The sequence below is a fragment of the Nannospalax galili genome, unplaced genomic scaffold (genome assembly GCF_000622305.1).
Source record: "Nannospalax galili isolate Female #2095 unplaced genomic scaffold, S.galili_v1.0 scaffold17, whole genome shotgun sequence".
NCBI lineage: Eukaryota > Metazoa > Chordata > Mammalia > Rodentia > Spalacidae > Nannospalax > Nannospalax galili.
Genome location: NW_008342276.1, coordinates 8,549,263 through 8,565,360, shown reverse-complemented (window position 1 = coordinate 8,565,360; position 16,098 = coordinate 8,549,263). Strand labels below are relative to the sequence as shown.

The window sequence follows — 16,098 nt, the reverse complement described above, 5'->3', positions numbered from 1 at the left end:
TCATTCAGAAGTTTATTCCTATCTTCCTTCAGTTCTTTGATTTCTTTGTGTGTTCTTTAAATTCACTGAGTTCTTTTATCATGTTTATAGTTGTTCTTTGGGATTCCATGTCCTGAATTATCTCTAGGGTGTTCTCATTGTGCTCCTCTAGAGGACTACTTGTACTTGATGGGGATATATTATTTTGGTTTTCATGTTATTATTTTTTCTCTGTGACTGACATGTGAATTTCTTTTGTAGTTTCTGATTCTTGTGTGAGACTCAAGCTTTCCTTTGTAGAGTTTAGGTCTGCTTCTTTTGGTAAACTTTATGTGCCTTTGTGGTTTACTTTTTGGGCATGAAAAGCCAGTTGGTCTAGGCTTGTTTCTCTCTTTTGATTTTAGTGGCCAATTTGCTTCAGTCTTCAGGGGTTCCCACAGAGGCCCAAGACAGATGAGGATCAGATGCTCTCAGGTTTTCTCCTAAGGTCTGGATCCCTCCAGGAAAGATGCTGCCCTCGGGAATTTGGGGGCTGGGCTGGCCTGGGTGCAGGGCCCAGGAAAGCTGCTGGTCTCAGGAAGCTGGTGGCTGTGTCACCCAGGGATGCAAAGGGAGGTGGGAGAGGTAAGAGGCCCTGAGGTCTCCTGGGGACTACTGGGAGGAACTGGGTTGGTCTGAATGCAAAGGATCAGGAAGCAGTGGGGATTCTGAGCCAAGAGGTTAGCTCCAGTGTCTGGGGTGCCAAGACAAGAAATGGACCAGTACCCAGGCCAAGAGGAGAGATACAGTGGGCTGGGAGAGTGAATGAGGCTGGGGGAATCAAGGCGTGGTGGGCGCCACTGGCCTAGAGGTCTGTCCAGGAGTCTGGGGTGCCAAGACAAGAAATGGACCAGTACCCAGGCCAAGAGGAGAGATACAGTGGCCTGGGAGAGTGAATGAGGCTGGGGGAATCAAGGCGTGGTGGGCACCACTGGCCTCTAGAGGTCTGTCCAGGAGTCTGGGGTGCCAAGACAAGAAATGGACTGGTACCCAGGCTAGAAGGGGAGCTGGGAGGGTGAATGAGGCTGAGGGAATAAGCGAGGTGGGTGCTGTAGGAGCCACCCTGGAAAGATGCACTCAGCTGCCCTTTTTGCTTGGCCTGTAGCCCCTCCCTTGCCTCCAGTGTTTGCTTTGCCTCTTCCACTATGCTTCCTGACATGTCAGGTGAGCCTGGCTGATGTTGCTCTGGTGAGACAGGAAGGCTGGGCTCAGAGAATTTGAACTTCTTCACTATCACCCAATTCATTGGGAGGGTCTAGAAGTCTGTTCCCAAGCCTGGGCCACCAGTCTCGAAGGCAGCTTTGTGTGAGTTTGCAAGGGCACCCTCCCTGCCTTGACCCAAGACAGCAGAGGCCCTGTGCACACACTGCAGCACCATGCCACAGTTGTCTCTTTGGGACTTCTATCCTGTCGGCCCACTACCCATCATTATACGTCCTTCTTCCCAAGCCCCTGCAGAGGAAGGATGGCCAGACTGTTGGGAAGTACCACAGCTGTCTTAGAATACATTGAACAACAGCAAAAAGGGGGGTTATAGTTCTGCTGGTCCATGTGTGTCTGCAGTGTTTACATTCCCAATGACAGTTTTTCTGACACACAGACACTTTGCAGGAGGAAGCTGAGAAAGTGAGTGACAGCTTTTCTCTGTCCAACAGCTTCTTGGATCAAGTCCAGAAAATGAAGCATTTTAAGAAGCTGCTCTGGCGCTTCTATGACAGGCCAGTAGGGCCAACCGTGAGCTCAAGGGAAGGTGGGTGCTGCTCTTCTTGTCCTGTTGGGGCAGCCCTGGGGTGTCTCGGTGGCCATCTGCCATGCAGGCTTGACACTGTTCATCAGTGCTCAATTGAGGAGCCTTGATAATGCAGTTGGATGAGGCAGAGCATTGCTGCTGGCTTCTCATCTCTTATAGTGTAGATGGAGTCATAAGGTTAGTGTCATATGAGCACCAATGAATGCAACAGACACTAGCTGGATGTGGTCATCAGGAGCCAATGTGTCCAGTCGGTGCTGACCCATAATCCCATAGGTATGTTCTATGGTACCCAAAACCTGCTTTGGGGGATGTGTTTGGTCATGGGTGAAGCATCCCTTCCACTGGACCTCACAGGACACAGCATTCCTGTGATTTCTTTCCTCTTCTTTTGTTCTTTTGGGTGGCCTTCACGGGCAGGTCCTTCCCACTGATTCCGAGTTCTCAAGGCAGAGAGATATATGGCTCATGGAGGATGCTCCAGTAAGCAGGGCCTACTGAGGGATCTCTAGCAGTGATTATAACCCCAAGTGAAATTAAAAATGGCATGAGACTGACAGGATGGGGTACGGATGGGGCACTTTCCTATTTCATACTATAGGGACATGTTTGCATCCATATTGTGGTATGGAGTTGGCACATGCACACAATTAATAGCTTAGCATGTACACACTGTTAATGGCTTTCTGTTCTGAGTTAACTCTGCAATCCAGCTGGCTCCTGGAGGAGTAAGGGATGATGCCAGCAGGTGTTAACTAACTCAGTGTTCCAGGAAGTGCCCAGTCCAGAGGGTCAGAATAAAAGAAAAGTATAAGCGAGTAGTGATGAGAGGGGCACAGACACAAGTCTCAGAAATGTGGCTGAGGCAATCTCAGTGCCAGGTGTGGGATACCTCACTACTAATTATTGGTCAGGGAGGCCCCAGAGGACCCCAAATCAACTTAGGCTATTGCCATTGCTCTTGGTTTCCCACCAGAACTAGATGGTACCGTATTGCCAAAGAGACAACACACTTTGGCTGCAGGACACAGAGAAATCTGAAAACTTTTCCCTGCTGACCAGCTTTCACAGAGCCAGAAGGTACTATGCAGGTTGGGGTGGTGGTGGTGAGAAAAGACATCAGTGGTATCATTGGAGGCAAACCTGCTGTTACAATACCAACCTACCAGGCAAGCTGTGCCCACTGGTGCAATAGTGGCTCAGCAGTTATGGGGGTAACAGTTGCTTTTGGATTGGATTTGAGGCGTGTTCCACAGGAACAAATTCATGCCTGGTACTGTAAATGCAGTCAAAACCTAGGAATGATGAGATCATAAGCTTTAGGGAGGGGACCTACTGCTGTTTTGTTAAATGGTCAAACTGCATTCTAAATATTTATGTTTATATCCATAGATTAGTGCTTCCCTCAACCTTGTTCAGAGAAGCTTCTCTCTGCAGTGGTCAGCAGTTAAGGCAAAGACTATTAATAGCCTTTTCAATGTGCTAAGAATGAGTGACTATTGAGTGTTCAGCTCTAAATGGGACATCTATATCACAGAGAGAGAGAGAGAGAGAGAGAGAGAGAGAGAGAGAGAGAGAGAGAGAAATGCTCAGTGAACATCAGGGAAGAGCCGGAAGAATGGAAGAGCTGGAAGATGGGGAGGGATGCTGGGAAATGCTGCCTTCTGGACATGACATGGCTATTGCACTCATGGACTCACAGCACCTGTGGTTACATGCACAAGATGAGGTCAACAAGATCAGTCAGCATTCCAATAGGCAGCACTAATTGGATTCAGTGAGTAATTAGCTGAGAGTGTGTGTGTGTGTGTGTGTGTGTGTGTGTGTGTGTGTGTGTGAGAGAGAGAGAGAGAGAGAGAGAGAGAGAGAGAGAGAGAGAGAGAGAGAGCAAGAGAGAAGGGAGGAGTGTAGTGGGAAGGAATATATTGGGTTCCAAGGGGAGTTGGGGGTATATAAAATCAAGATATATTGTTTACATGTTTGAAATTGTCAAAGAATAAAAGATATTATTTAAAAAAGAAAAGAAACAATGAAAGCCATTTGACTAGGGGTGAGGCTAAGCTTGCGGATGACTGACTGCTTTTGTCCCCTCCCCATGAACCCTGCTGGCTAGAGATGGCACACTAAGGCCCTATTTTCCTAGAATTAACCACTGCTTCCTCAGATTTGTCAGGCACTTTTGAGCTAAGCTCAACTGAAAGACTCATTTCCTGCTCTACCCATCATGAGCTCAGGTTTGGCAAGACTGGAGACCAGGTTTGGCAAGATTTGAAGTTTGTGTATAATCTGGCTCTGATTTTCTACCACCCTACTGCCTTGTGTGGAAAACTGATTCCTGGTGGGAGTCAGGTCTTCAGAAGGGAGCTCAGGCCACCCCCAAAAGATGTCTCTACATCAAGTCAGTGTGTCTCAGAGGTTGGATCAGTCGGTTAATGTTAAACCATGATGCACAAAAGAAATTGCCCACACCCCAGTGGCTTCAATGATTTAGGCTTATTTCCTGTTCATATTACATATCCATTGCAGGTAGGTGGTGGGAATTGGGGATTCTGTGTTGTGATCACCAGAAGTATGACTGGCAGATGAAGACTTTAACCTGAGGGGTCCTTCCGGGCAGTGACCCACAGGTTCTGCCTGGAAATGAACCTCACATGCCACTAGCCAGGTGAAGCCACCACACTGTGAGGGCTCAGAAGAGGAAGAACAGTGTATTTTTTAATAACCTGAGACAGTGACAGGGCACGGGGCGAACTGTTGGCTGGGAATGGTTGGGAGCGGGCTGGGTCTTCCTCCCCAGGACTAAGCCCATGCAGACACACACAGGCAGGCCCTAGAAGAATGCAGAATTTGGGAGTTTTTCTCAGCCCTGTGAGCTTTCCCTGCTTCCAACTCTCTTGGAGGACTGTGAAATCTGATTTAGACTCAGCCAGGCTTAGTAATTCTACCCTCATGTGGGTGTCAGCAGCCTCGGGGCTGGGATAGAAAATCCTCAGGAGGGCTGATGAGATGCCTTTGCAAGTAAAGGTGCTTGCTGCCAACCCTGAAGACCTGAGTTTGATCTCTGTAACCACGTGGTGGAGGAAGAGACCAAAATACCTGCAAGTTGTACAATGATCTCCACAAATACATTGCCCCCCCATCTCTCTGTCTCTCTCTGTGTCTCTGTCTGTCTGTGTCTCTGTCTGTGTCTCTGTCTCTCTGTCTCTCTCTCTCTCTCTCTCTCTCTCTCTCACACACACACACACACACACACACACGGATCCTAAAAATTTAAAAAGAAATTTTAATTACATTTTTATTTATTCTCTTCTCTCTCTCTCTTCTCTCTCTCTCTCTCTCTCTCTCTCTCTCTCTCCTTTCTCTCCTTTCTCTGTTTTAAACTATCAGGAATGGGGGCTGGAGAGATGGTTCAGCAGTTAAGAGTACTGGCTGCTCTTACAAAGGACCCAGGTTCGATTCCCAGCACCCATATGGCAGCTAACAACTGTCTGTAACTCTAGTTCTAGTAGATCTGATGCCCTCTTCTGACCTCCATAGGCACTGCACAACATGGGTGCACTTACACACATGCAGGCAATACCCTCACACACACATTAAATAAAAAATAATAAATAAGGGACTAGAGAGATGGCTCAGTGGTTAAGAACACTGGTTGTTCTTGCAGAAGACCTAGGTTCGAATCCCAGCACCCACATGGCAGCTAACACCTGTCCATAACTCCAGTTACAGGGGATCCAATGGCCTCTTCTGTCTTCCAGCATTGCACAACACAGGTGCACTTACATACATGCAGGCAATACATGCATACACATAAAATGAAAATAATAAAATATTTTTTAAAAACTGTCAGGAACTGGGGCTGGACAGATGGCTCAGCAGTTGAGAACACTGGTTGTACTTGGAGAGAACCCGGGTTCGAATCCTAGCACCCACATGGTAGCAAACAACTGTCCGTAACTCCAGTCCCAGGGGATCTGACAGCCTCTTCTGACCTCTACAGGCATTGCATGACATGGGTGCACTTAACCTATATGCAGGCAATACACACATATACTATAAAATAAAAAAATAAATAAAAATAAAAAATTAAATTGTCAGGAACTAAGAAGAAAAAAGTAAAGTCAGGATAGAAACAGAATTAAAAAGCATAAAAGAAACAGAATCCAGGGGTACCCCTGCCTTTGCCAGGAGTGTTGAACAAAAAAGAACAGAAGGTTGGGATGAATGGGCTGAAGGGACATGTCCTTTGCACAGTGATACTGGGCATGCCACATGCTGTCAGGAACAGGGGAAAGGTAGAAGGGCTGTGCTTCTCAGCCAACCTCAGCAAAGGCCAAGCTCTTATAATGAGTTGTGGGAGGCAGGATGGGGGTGAGGCAATGTTGGGGCTGCTGTGCAGCCTGGAACCCACTTTCCTCTGTCTGGACCAGCCTGCTGCCTGTCCCTCCCCAGTTAAGCCACTTCAGGTATAGGGGTAGCTGTTGTGTTCTCTGGGAATGAACAAATGGTGGGCCTGTGAGGGTTCCACATTTATTCCTTGGGGGTTTGAACCTCTCGAACTAGAGACAGCAGGCTGCACTGAGCCAGCTGAACCTTTGCAGGCCACCCACAGCTGTCCTAGGCCTTGTTAAAGGTCATTCCCAACCTTGACAACTCAAGTCCCTACAGCTGGCCCAGGCATCAGGGCCCTCCAGGCCAGCCCAAAACTGTCTTAAGGACCAGAGTCTGTGAATGTGATGGTTAGCTTTAGTTGTCAACCTGACACAACCAAGAATCACCTGGGAACAGTTTCAATGAGGGATTATATGTGTATGGTATTGGCCTGTGGGCAAGTCTGTGGAGGATTATTTCAAATTAATTGACATGGAAGACCTAGCTGTCCTAGTTTGTTCTTCATTGCTGTGACAAAACACTCTGACCAATACCAACTTGGGGAGGAAAAGGTTTATTCAGCTTACAACTCCCAGGTCGCAGTTCATCAGGGAGCCCAAGGTAGGAGGAACTCAGGGCAGGAACCTGGAGGCAGGAGCTGGAGCACAGGCCATGGAGGAACGATGCTTACTGGCTTGCTCCCTTGGCCCCTGCTCAGCCTGCTTTCTTATCCAACACAGGCCCACCTGCCCAGGGGTGGCACCACCCACAGTGGGCTGGGCCCTCCCACATCACTCATCAAGAAGATGCCCTTCAGACATGGCCACAGGCCAGTCCAATAGAGGCAGTTCCCCGATTGAGGCTCCCTCAACCCAGGTGTGTCAAGTTGACACTAAAGCTATCCAGCACACTAGCCTACTGTAGGCAGCACCATTCCCTAGGAAATGGATCTTGAACTGTATAATAGCGGAGAAACTGAGCTGAGTGAACACAAGCAAGCAGGTGAGCGCGCATGGATTCATTACCCTCTGCACTTGACTGGATGTGATGTGGCCAGCTGCTTGAAGTTCCTGCCTTGACTTCCCCACAACGATGTACTGTAACGTGGAATTGCAAGCTGAAATAAACTCCATTCTCCCTTAAGTTGCTCTTTGTCAGGGTTTTTTATTTAATCAAAACAGCAATAGAAATAAACCAACAACACTTAAAAGCCCTTGTGGAACTGCACCCCCAGGCTCCGTGGGTTGTCTCATTCCTGATAGCCACAGCTTTGGGCAACCCCACACACACCTTCTGGGGTTTCACCCCCTAATCCCCAATGGGTCCAGTACCCAGGGAAACACCAATTTTACCTTTTCCTGGAGGGTGGGGGGTGGAGTGGGGAGTGGGGAGCTGGAGTTTCCTGCCAGAAATATACAGAATGTAATGTACCTCCTGCTTTCCTAAATCTTTCCTTTCTGGGTCTTTGGGGCATAGAGCGTTCCTGGGATCTGGGAAACAGAAGTGCTTGGCTCTCAGTTACATCTCTGTGCCTCAGCCTACCTGTTTGCAAAACCTAGACATTTCTACATTATGGGCATTTCTACATTATGGAGACATTAATACAAAGTGCTGGATGGTCTTTGGAAGAAAATTTCTTACCAGATTTTGTCTTTGAGGTCTCCTCACTTCTTCCCTGGAACTTTCTAGAATAGGTTGATTAGGCCAAACCACAGAGGGAAACTCAGAAACTGATGCAATTTGGGAAGAGAATAGTCTCAGGCCTGGGGACATTCTAAAGGTAGGCAGTGATTTCTTCCCAGTGCTTTTAGCTCAAAGGGAAATCAAGTTCAATGCTACTGGTCCTTACAGTGCTGCCTTTGAGCCAGAAAATCCAACAATGCCCACCCCTAGCCCCAGGGAGGACAGTGTGTGTGTGTGTGTGTGTGTGTGTGTGTGTGTGTGTGTGTGTATCTCGTGTCCTGTGTCCCTTCAGAAATGAGGCAAAGCCTGTAGAAAAGGCCTCCAGGGGTGGGTCACTCTGGGCACCAGGCCAAGTTGCTGCAGCTGCAGCCGTGTGGGCCCATAGGCCGCGAGGCTGCTGTAGGGAGCAGGTGCTCCCTCGTGGGGCCTTATGGGGACAAGGAGGGCCTGTGGGGCTGCGGCTTTCCAGGGGCTGTGGTAGGGCTGAAGCCTGGGAACGGAGGTGGGGATCGGGGCCAGGGGACTGCCCGGCCCTGACGACGTGGACACACTGTAGTTGTGGGGGTTGCTGCCTCTGGACAGGCTGCTGAAAGGGTTGGAGGATGTGCGGTCACTGGCCGAGCCTCTGCTGCTACTGAGGCGGCCATTGGGGGCGTCGGGGACCTTGCCAGGCTGGAGCCTGGTGACCAGCCTGGGGGACTTCAGGCCCATCAGGGGCTTGGAGGAGGCATAGAGGCGCCGGAACTCCTCATCAAATAGCTCCACTGCTTGGCCGGTGAACTTGGAAAGGATGTTCCGGTGCACATGTCCGCAGAGCCAGGAGAAGCTGGAGGTGGAGAGGAGAAAGCGACCGGTGAGAAAGCCCTCAGAGCTGCTCACTCTGTGCTCTGCTCCTCTGTGCAGGTGCATGTCATCCCGGCAGGCAGAAGGCCCAATTATTAAAACCTTGGTTAGCTTTGCCCTTCCCTTACACTTGGCAGCACCAAGGCCCAGGAACCAGGGCTTGTTTGCAAGTTAGCCACAGAGATGCCAGAGTGAGCCCCTGGCCTCAAGGCCCCTCCTAGTGCTCAGATCCCGGCTTCTAAGGACCCCTCCTCTTACACCCTGACCCTGAAAGTGATGAATGTGAGCTGAGTCCCCTCTGCCCCTGCTATGCTCACAAGACTCATCTGATGGGGAGGGTGTGTGTGTGGGGGGATACTCTTAGTGTTTCCCCACCAGCCTCCTGCTGCTGACACTTAGCTCCAAAACGGCCTCAAAAGGGTGGCTGTGCCTTGGAAGGTAGGGTTGGGTTTCCATGAAAATCTAAACCATTCAAACTTGGAGAGGTGGCACAGGCCTGTTATCTCAGCACTGGAGGGGGTTGGGGGGCAGTGGAGGTATGTATCTGAGGCAGGAGGATTACTGTGAGTTCCAGGCCAGCCTCCTAAATAAATAAATAAATAATAAATAAATAAAGGGCTCTTGGCTTAGCCCATTTTGCTCTTTGCAAAATGGAAAAGGGAATGCAAGTTGAGCCCACAGGAACCAGACAACCTACAGCTGCAACTGACGCAAGAAAGTCACCCAAACACTAACGAGAGGATACCTTCGAGAACGGATCTTAGCCCCCCATTTAGAGGTTTTTGGTTAAAAAATATTTAAGGCACTTTTATCTGTATGATTCTCTTACTTAGCAAATTCTTTCCTGTCTTTGTTGGAAAACACCCTCTCAATTTCCTGAAAACCCAATGACAGCAGAGATGTTCCACCAAGAGCTCAGGATGGAGATTCTTGGGTGATGACTCAGATGGGCCATGCCTAGGGCAGGGAACAATGCAGGGAGGAAGGTCAGAAAGAGCCAGAGTATCCAAAGGGTGGGCAGTGCCAGAGATGATCAGATACAGACAAACCTGCTAGCTTCCTGCCCCCTGCCTGCCCCCATTCAGTTCTGACCCCAGACTGGGTGAGGTTCCCTGTTATGTGAAGCAGGACAGGCCCACACAGGCTGAGATAATCCTGGGAACAACCAGGAGGCTTTGTTTAAATCTCTCCTCCCACCTGGGAGCACCCACAGTTTGGAGAGGTGAGCCACCAAGGTGGCCAACCAGGTGGCAGGGAAGGAGGTGAATGGCAGGGTTTGGCTAGACTGAGAAACCAATCATGATGCATTGTTTGGAACCAGGCAAGATTAGGACACATAGGTGTGTGTGCCTTGCTCAACAAAACAAGTCCAAAGACGCCTTGGCAGCTTTTTAGGCCCCTGCATGTCCTTCTGTCCCCAGTGTGCCTCCAAGCACTCCTTCTTTACCAAACCCAGAGGAAGGCATTTCATTATTTATTGTGTTTTGGCCTGAAGGAGTAGCAGCATACTTCATAATCTTTATCTGGTGGCCCACCCCCCTCACTGGCCTATTTAACTCATTTCACTACTTAATTTTAAAAATTTAAATAATGACATTAGCACTCCCTAAAATCAAAGCCTCCTTTAAAATTTTATTTATTATTTTTATTTTATGTGTATGTATGTATTGCCTGCATGTAGGTAGGTACACCTGTGTCATGCAGTGTCCACAGATAGACACCTCTGGAACTGGAGTTACAGTTGTTATCTGCCATGTGAGTTCTGGGAATCAAACCCAGGTCCTCTGCAAGAGCAGCTAGTTGTCTTAACTGCTGAGCCATCTCTCCAGCCCCCAAATTTTATTTATTATTAATGTGCATATGTGTATGATGTGTGCCTGAGTGTAGGCACAACCATGTGGCGCATTTGTGGAGGTCGAAGGACAACTTTCAGGAGTCGGTTCTCTCCTTCCACTGTGGGTTCCGGAGATCAAAATCAGATCATCAGGCTTGCATGGCAAGCACCTTTACCAGCCTCGCTGCCTCACCAGCCCTAGCCTCTGGCTCATAGCTCACAGGTATCTTCAGGGTCCTCCTGGCAACTTCTGCCTAGGGTCCTGAGCTAGCAAAAGTCAGCATAATAAATCCTGAGGTCATAGAGCCTGCATCAGTTACTTTTGCATTGCTGGGATCAACATACCTGTCAGGAACAACTCAGGGGAGGAGAGGTTTGTTTTTGCTTATGGTGTCCAAGAATTTAGTCTATCATGGGGAAGGCATGGTGGCTTGAATGTATGGTGCGGCTGTTCACATGGTGGATTAGAAGCAGACAGAGCAAGCTAGAACCAGGGGCCAGACTGTAACTTTCAAAGGCTCACCCCATGTAGCCTGCTTCTGCCATGTAGACCCTGCCTCCTAAAGGTTCCACAGCCTCCCAGAACAGCACCACTAATGGGGAAAAAGGTCTAAACCGTAGGCATGTGAGGGACATCTTTTATCAAACCATACCACCACCCTTTGTAATTAGCAATGATGCTTTATGCTACTCCTGAAAGTGTTTGTTTTAATTGTTTTTAACATCTGTTTAGTTTTTTAGAATTCTTTTCATTTAATATTACATTGCTAAGATGCACCTGTATTATTGCTTGCCGTACTTTAGTTTTCACTGTTACTATTCTAACAGCTATTTCACCAATCAGGCAGGCATTGGGTTGTTTCTGTCACCAACTAATGCTCTGAACATTCTCATATATGTCTTCCACGAACATGTGGATAAGCTTCTCTAAAATATATACCTAGGAGTGGAATTTTAAATGCTTTTTCTTAAAATTTTTTTAACTTATTTTGTGTGTATGAGTATTTTGCCTGCATGTATGTAAGTGCACCATGTGTATGCAATGCCCACAGAGGCCAGAAGAGGGCATTGGACCTCCTGGAACTGGAGTTACAGAAGATTGTTAGCTATGACAATGTGGGTGCTAGGAACCAAACCCAGGTCCTCTGCAAGGGCAGCCAGTGCTCTCAGCCACTGAGCTGTGTTCCCAGCCCTTAACTGCTGAGTTTCACCTTGAGGAGAAAATCCCGCTTTCCATAGTCATTCTTCCAATTTGTAATCCTATCAGCAATGCATAAGAGACCCTGAAAATCCAACATTTCATATCATCAGCGGTTTTGTGGTTGTTTTTAAGATTCTGTGCTAGTTTAAAAGTTATAAAATGTGATTTTAAAAAAAAAGATAGTTAACCTAAATTTAATTACAGAGGTCTAAGGATTCAGGGAGTTGGAGGTGGGGTGGGAGCTTCACCAGTTACAGCTGCTGGCAGAAAGCAGAGACCTTTTCACAGTTCTAAATGTTTGTTAAAACCTTACCTGGTGGCTCAGGCCTATAATGTAAGCTACTTGGGAGACTGAGGCAAGAGGATTGAAAGTTCAAGGTCAGACTGGGCAATTTAGTGAGACTTTGTATCAAAATAAAAGGTGAAAAGAGGACTAGGGATGTAGCTTGGTGGTGGAGCTTTTGCCTAGCATGCGGGACACCCTGGGTTCAGTCACCAGTATCAAAACCCCAAACTTTGCCTAGAATTCCATCAAACTTGCATGCTGCACTCCCTCATCCAGTGGACTGCCCACAAACCCCACACTTTCCCTATTTCTTGTTTTCCTGCTCTCTTCTCTATAGCAAAACCAGATTCAGAGTAAAAAGCTTGGCACTGCCCACCTCCAGGCTGTCACTAAGGAAGTACTGGGTAGTTGGTGGTGTAATCCTAGCACAGGCAGGTGGATCTCTGTTAAATTGAGGCCAGCCTGGTCTACATAATGAGTTCCAGGCCAGCCGGGGCTACAGGGAGACGCTGTCTTAAAAAAAAACAAAAACCAATAAAACCACAGCAAACACCACCCCCCAACTAAACAACAATAAAAACAAGGTGGACAGTGCCAGAGGACAACACACACACACACACACACCCGACACCTGTCCTTTTCTTTCAGAATTTTCAGAGCATATGAATCTTGTCTGAGGTCCTGGAGCCTCCTGCCAGCCCTCAGTCCTGGGAACCTTGAGCCATTGTAGTCACAGAGCAAGAGAACATTGCCAGAGTCACCCAGGGGAGACCTGCCTTGCTATAGCTGTAACCTGACTCAGGCTATAAAACCTGCCTGCTGAGGTGGGTTGGAGCCACAGAGCTATATTAAGAAGAGCCTTCTGTCTTTGCACTTTCTAGAAAATTGCTGGTAATTTGAATCACATGACTAATGTTTATTCTCTACTGAAATTGTCCTCTTTCATGTCCATCTTTTAAAAAATTATTAAAATCACCTTATTGTGATAAACTCACAAATAAAATAATCACATAGTTACATTGCTACACAGTATCAATGGCTTCAGCAACTCTCCATGTCCTTCTCCCAATCTTTCATGCCTTCAAAACATTACAAGCCAAGTTTGGCTTCCAGCTTGAGATGCAGCATTGCCCCACCTCCCCCAACTTCTATGTGCTGAACCAGAGAAAAGACTTCCCAGATTTCACCTCTATGATGATGATCTCTTATCAGTCACAGTTATTCAGCCCTAGCTGACCAGCATTAATTGTCCCAGTAAAGCATGAAAGGTTTCACTACAGTGGTGCTGGTCTCTTGTTAACTGCAGCTGGATCTTGAGCCCCAGCTGACCAGCAACCATAGATTTTTTTTTTTTTTCTGGTCTTCTTGAGACAGGGTCTCCCTGTAGCCTCCAGGTGTCCTGTAACTCCCTATGTAGACCAGGCTGGCCTTGACTTCATGGAGATCCTCCAACCTCTGCCTCCCAACTGCTGGGATTAAAGGCATGTGCCACCACACCTGGCATCACAGATTCTTAATCCAAAGTATCACACAAACAGCCTCAATAGTCTTTGCTTCCTTTTGAAATGTCACAAGCCTGGCTTCCACTGCCTGCTTTTGTCTCAACATTCTTGTCTTCCAAGCTCCCACAGACCAGCCCATTAAGCTCTGAGCATGCAATGGCTTTTCTAGCTTAAAGTTGCAAACACTTCCACAATCCTCCCACTCCCCCTCCCAAACCATGATCAAGTCTATCACAGCCAACACTCCACTCTTGGTACCAATTTCTGTCCTAGTTTGCTTTTCCCATTGCTATGATAAAACATTCTGACCAAAAGCCACTTGAGGGAGGAAAGGGTTTATTTCAGGTCATAGTCCCTCATGAAGGAAGTCAAGGTAGGAACTCAGTAGGAACTGAAGCAAAAACCATGGAAGAACTCTGCTTACTACTGCCTTGCTCCCTGAGCTTGCTTCTTCCTTCCCTCCCTCTCTTCCTTCCTTCCCTTCCTTCCTTCTTTCCTTTCTGTCTTTCTTATTAAATATTTTAGTTATTTACTTTATGTGTAAGAGTGTATTGCCTGCATATACATAAGTGCACCCCTATTGTGCAATGCCCATGGAGATCAGAAAAGGGTGTTGGATCCCCTGGAACTGGAGTTATGGACAGTCGTCAGTCATCATGTGGGTGCTGGGAACTGAACCCAGTCCTCTGCAAGAATAGCCAGTGTTCTTAACCACTGAGCCCTCTCTACAGCTCCAAGTGCTGGAATTTTTAAAGATATTATATATTATGATATTAACGAGACCTTGGGGACAAGAAAGGAAAGATTATGGTTTAACAGTGATGTGTGTATGATGAGTTTACAAGGGGTAGAGTGTCCTGGTTACTTTTTATTATAAATTTGGTATAACCTTGGGAAGTCACTTGGGAAGAGGGAACCTCAATGGAAGGATTTCCTCAATCTGATTGGCATGTGGGCATGTCTGTGAGAGATTGTCTTGACTGATGACTGATGTGGAAGGGCTTTAGCCTTCTGAGTACTGGTATTATAGGCATGAGTCATCATGCTTATAATACCAATGTCTTTTTTTGGTCTTTTTGAGACAGGGTCTCCCTGTAGCCCCAGCTGTCCTTGAACTCACTATGTAGACCAGGCTGGCCTTGAACTCGTAGAGATCTGCCTGCCTCTGCCTCCCAAGTGCTGGGATTAAAGGCGTGTGTTATCACGCCCGGCAATACCAATGTCATCTTAAAATTAAAAAAAATAAGGGGGCTGAAGAGATGGCTCAGTGGTTAAGAGCACTGACTGCTCTTGCAGAGGACCCGGGTTCAATTCCTAGCACCCTCATCGTGGCTAACAGACATCCTTAACTCCAGTTCCAGGGGAATCCGAAGCCCTCTTCTTACCTCGGCATTGCATGACACGGGTATACTCACATACATGCAGGCAATACACTCATACACATAAGACAAAAATAATAAATAAAATATTTTTTAAAAATAAGAGACTTGGTGGACATAAGCACAAGAATGTTCATGTTGAGTTTATCTGAAATAGTCCCAAACAGAGAGAGAGAGAGAGAGAGAGAGAGAGAGAGAGAGAGAATGCATGTGTGTAGCTCAGAGGACAACTTTCAGAAATTCATTTTCTCCTTCCATTGTGGATTCTGTTTCTGTTGCTATTATTTTTTTTGTTTCTTTGGTCATTTGTTTTTTGAAACAGGGTCTCCCTGTAGCCCCAGCTAGCCTGATATGTAGACTCCGATATGTAGACCAGGCTGGCCTCAATATCAGGTGTACACAGAGGAACAATTTGAGCCAATAAGCTCAAGCTCTTATTCTTTGGGGAAATGTAATATATGAGATTATGTTTGACTTTGTTCAGAAGTGAAAACAGTATCAATTTTGAGATTAGAGGACAGAAACAGTCCACATTTTGAGAAGTTAAAATAGAGATTCTGTTTCCCATAAAGTGCTGATGGGGACTTTTTACGCCCCGTTTTACAGGAGGAGCTGCCTCTCAGTACAGGTTCGCCTCTGCTCTTTCTGAAATGTTCCCTTGGTTCAGATTCTCTCAGCCCCTTTGGCAACATCATTGGTTTTCATTATCACAGAGAGAGCAGAAACTTGTTTCTCTGCATTTTATCTTTAAATCCATCATCTTAGCACATTTCCAAAAGGTAGTGTTGACAGTGTTCCCAGTCCCTCTCCTTTCCTCAGATATAACTGTAACAGGTCCTGAATAACTGGTTTTTAGAACAGGCAGTAGAAGAAACAGAAAACAGATAGACAGAGGCAGTAGTCCCTGTAATTAATTAACATTATAGCCACAGTCCAAAAATTACACACAAAAAATGCTTATATTACACACATATACCTGCAAAATGTTTTAAATTAGACATGTCAAGAATAGTGACTGAGGGAATGCAAAGATGCAGTGGCAGGGCTGGAGAGATGGCTCAGCGGTTAAGAACACTGACTGTTCTCGCAGAAGACCCAGGTTTGAATCCCAGCACCCACATGGCAGCTAACAACTGTCCATAACTCCAATTCCAGGGTTTCCGACAGCCTCTTCTCTCCTCTGTGGGCATTGTATGACACGGGTGCACTTACCTACCGGCAGGCAATACAC

The 16,098-nt window shown here is 47.1% G+C and overlaps 2 protein-coding genes across 7 annotated transcripts in view; one reads left to right on the top strand and one right to left on the bottom strand.

Annotated features, from left to right (window-relative positions):
• The window catches only part of CUNH8orf76 (chromosome unknown C8orf76 homolog), a 103,252-nt gene that overhangs the window by 38,784 nt on the left and 48,370 nt on the right, over positions 1-16,098 (top strand). The gene's annotated exons all lie outside the window — the stretch shown is intronic.
• Positions 7,017-16,098, bottom strand: part of Fam83a (family with sequence similarity 83 member A) — a 29,077-nt gene continuing 19,995 nt past the window's right edge. For both annotated transcript variants that reach the window (XM_008838002.3, XM_029565874.1), the window contains one exon: positions 7,017-8,648. In XM_008838002.3, the coding sequence (XP_008836224.1) occupies positions 8,111-8,648 (538 nt within the window). In that variant the 3' untranslated portion in view covers positions 7,017-8,110. The remainder of the gene's footprint in view (positions 8,649-16,098) is intronic.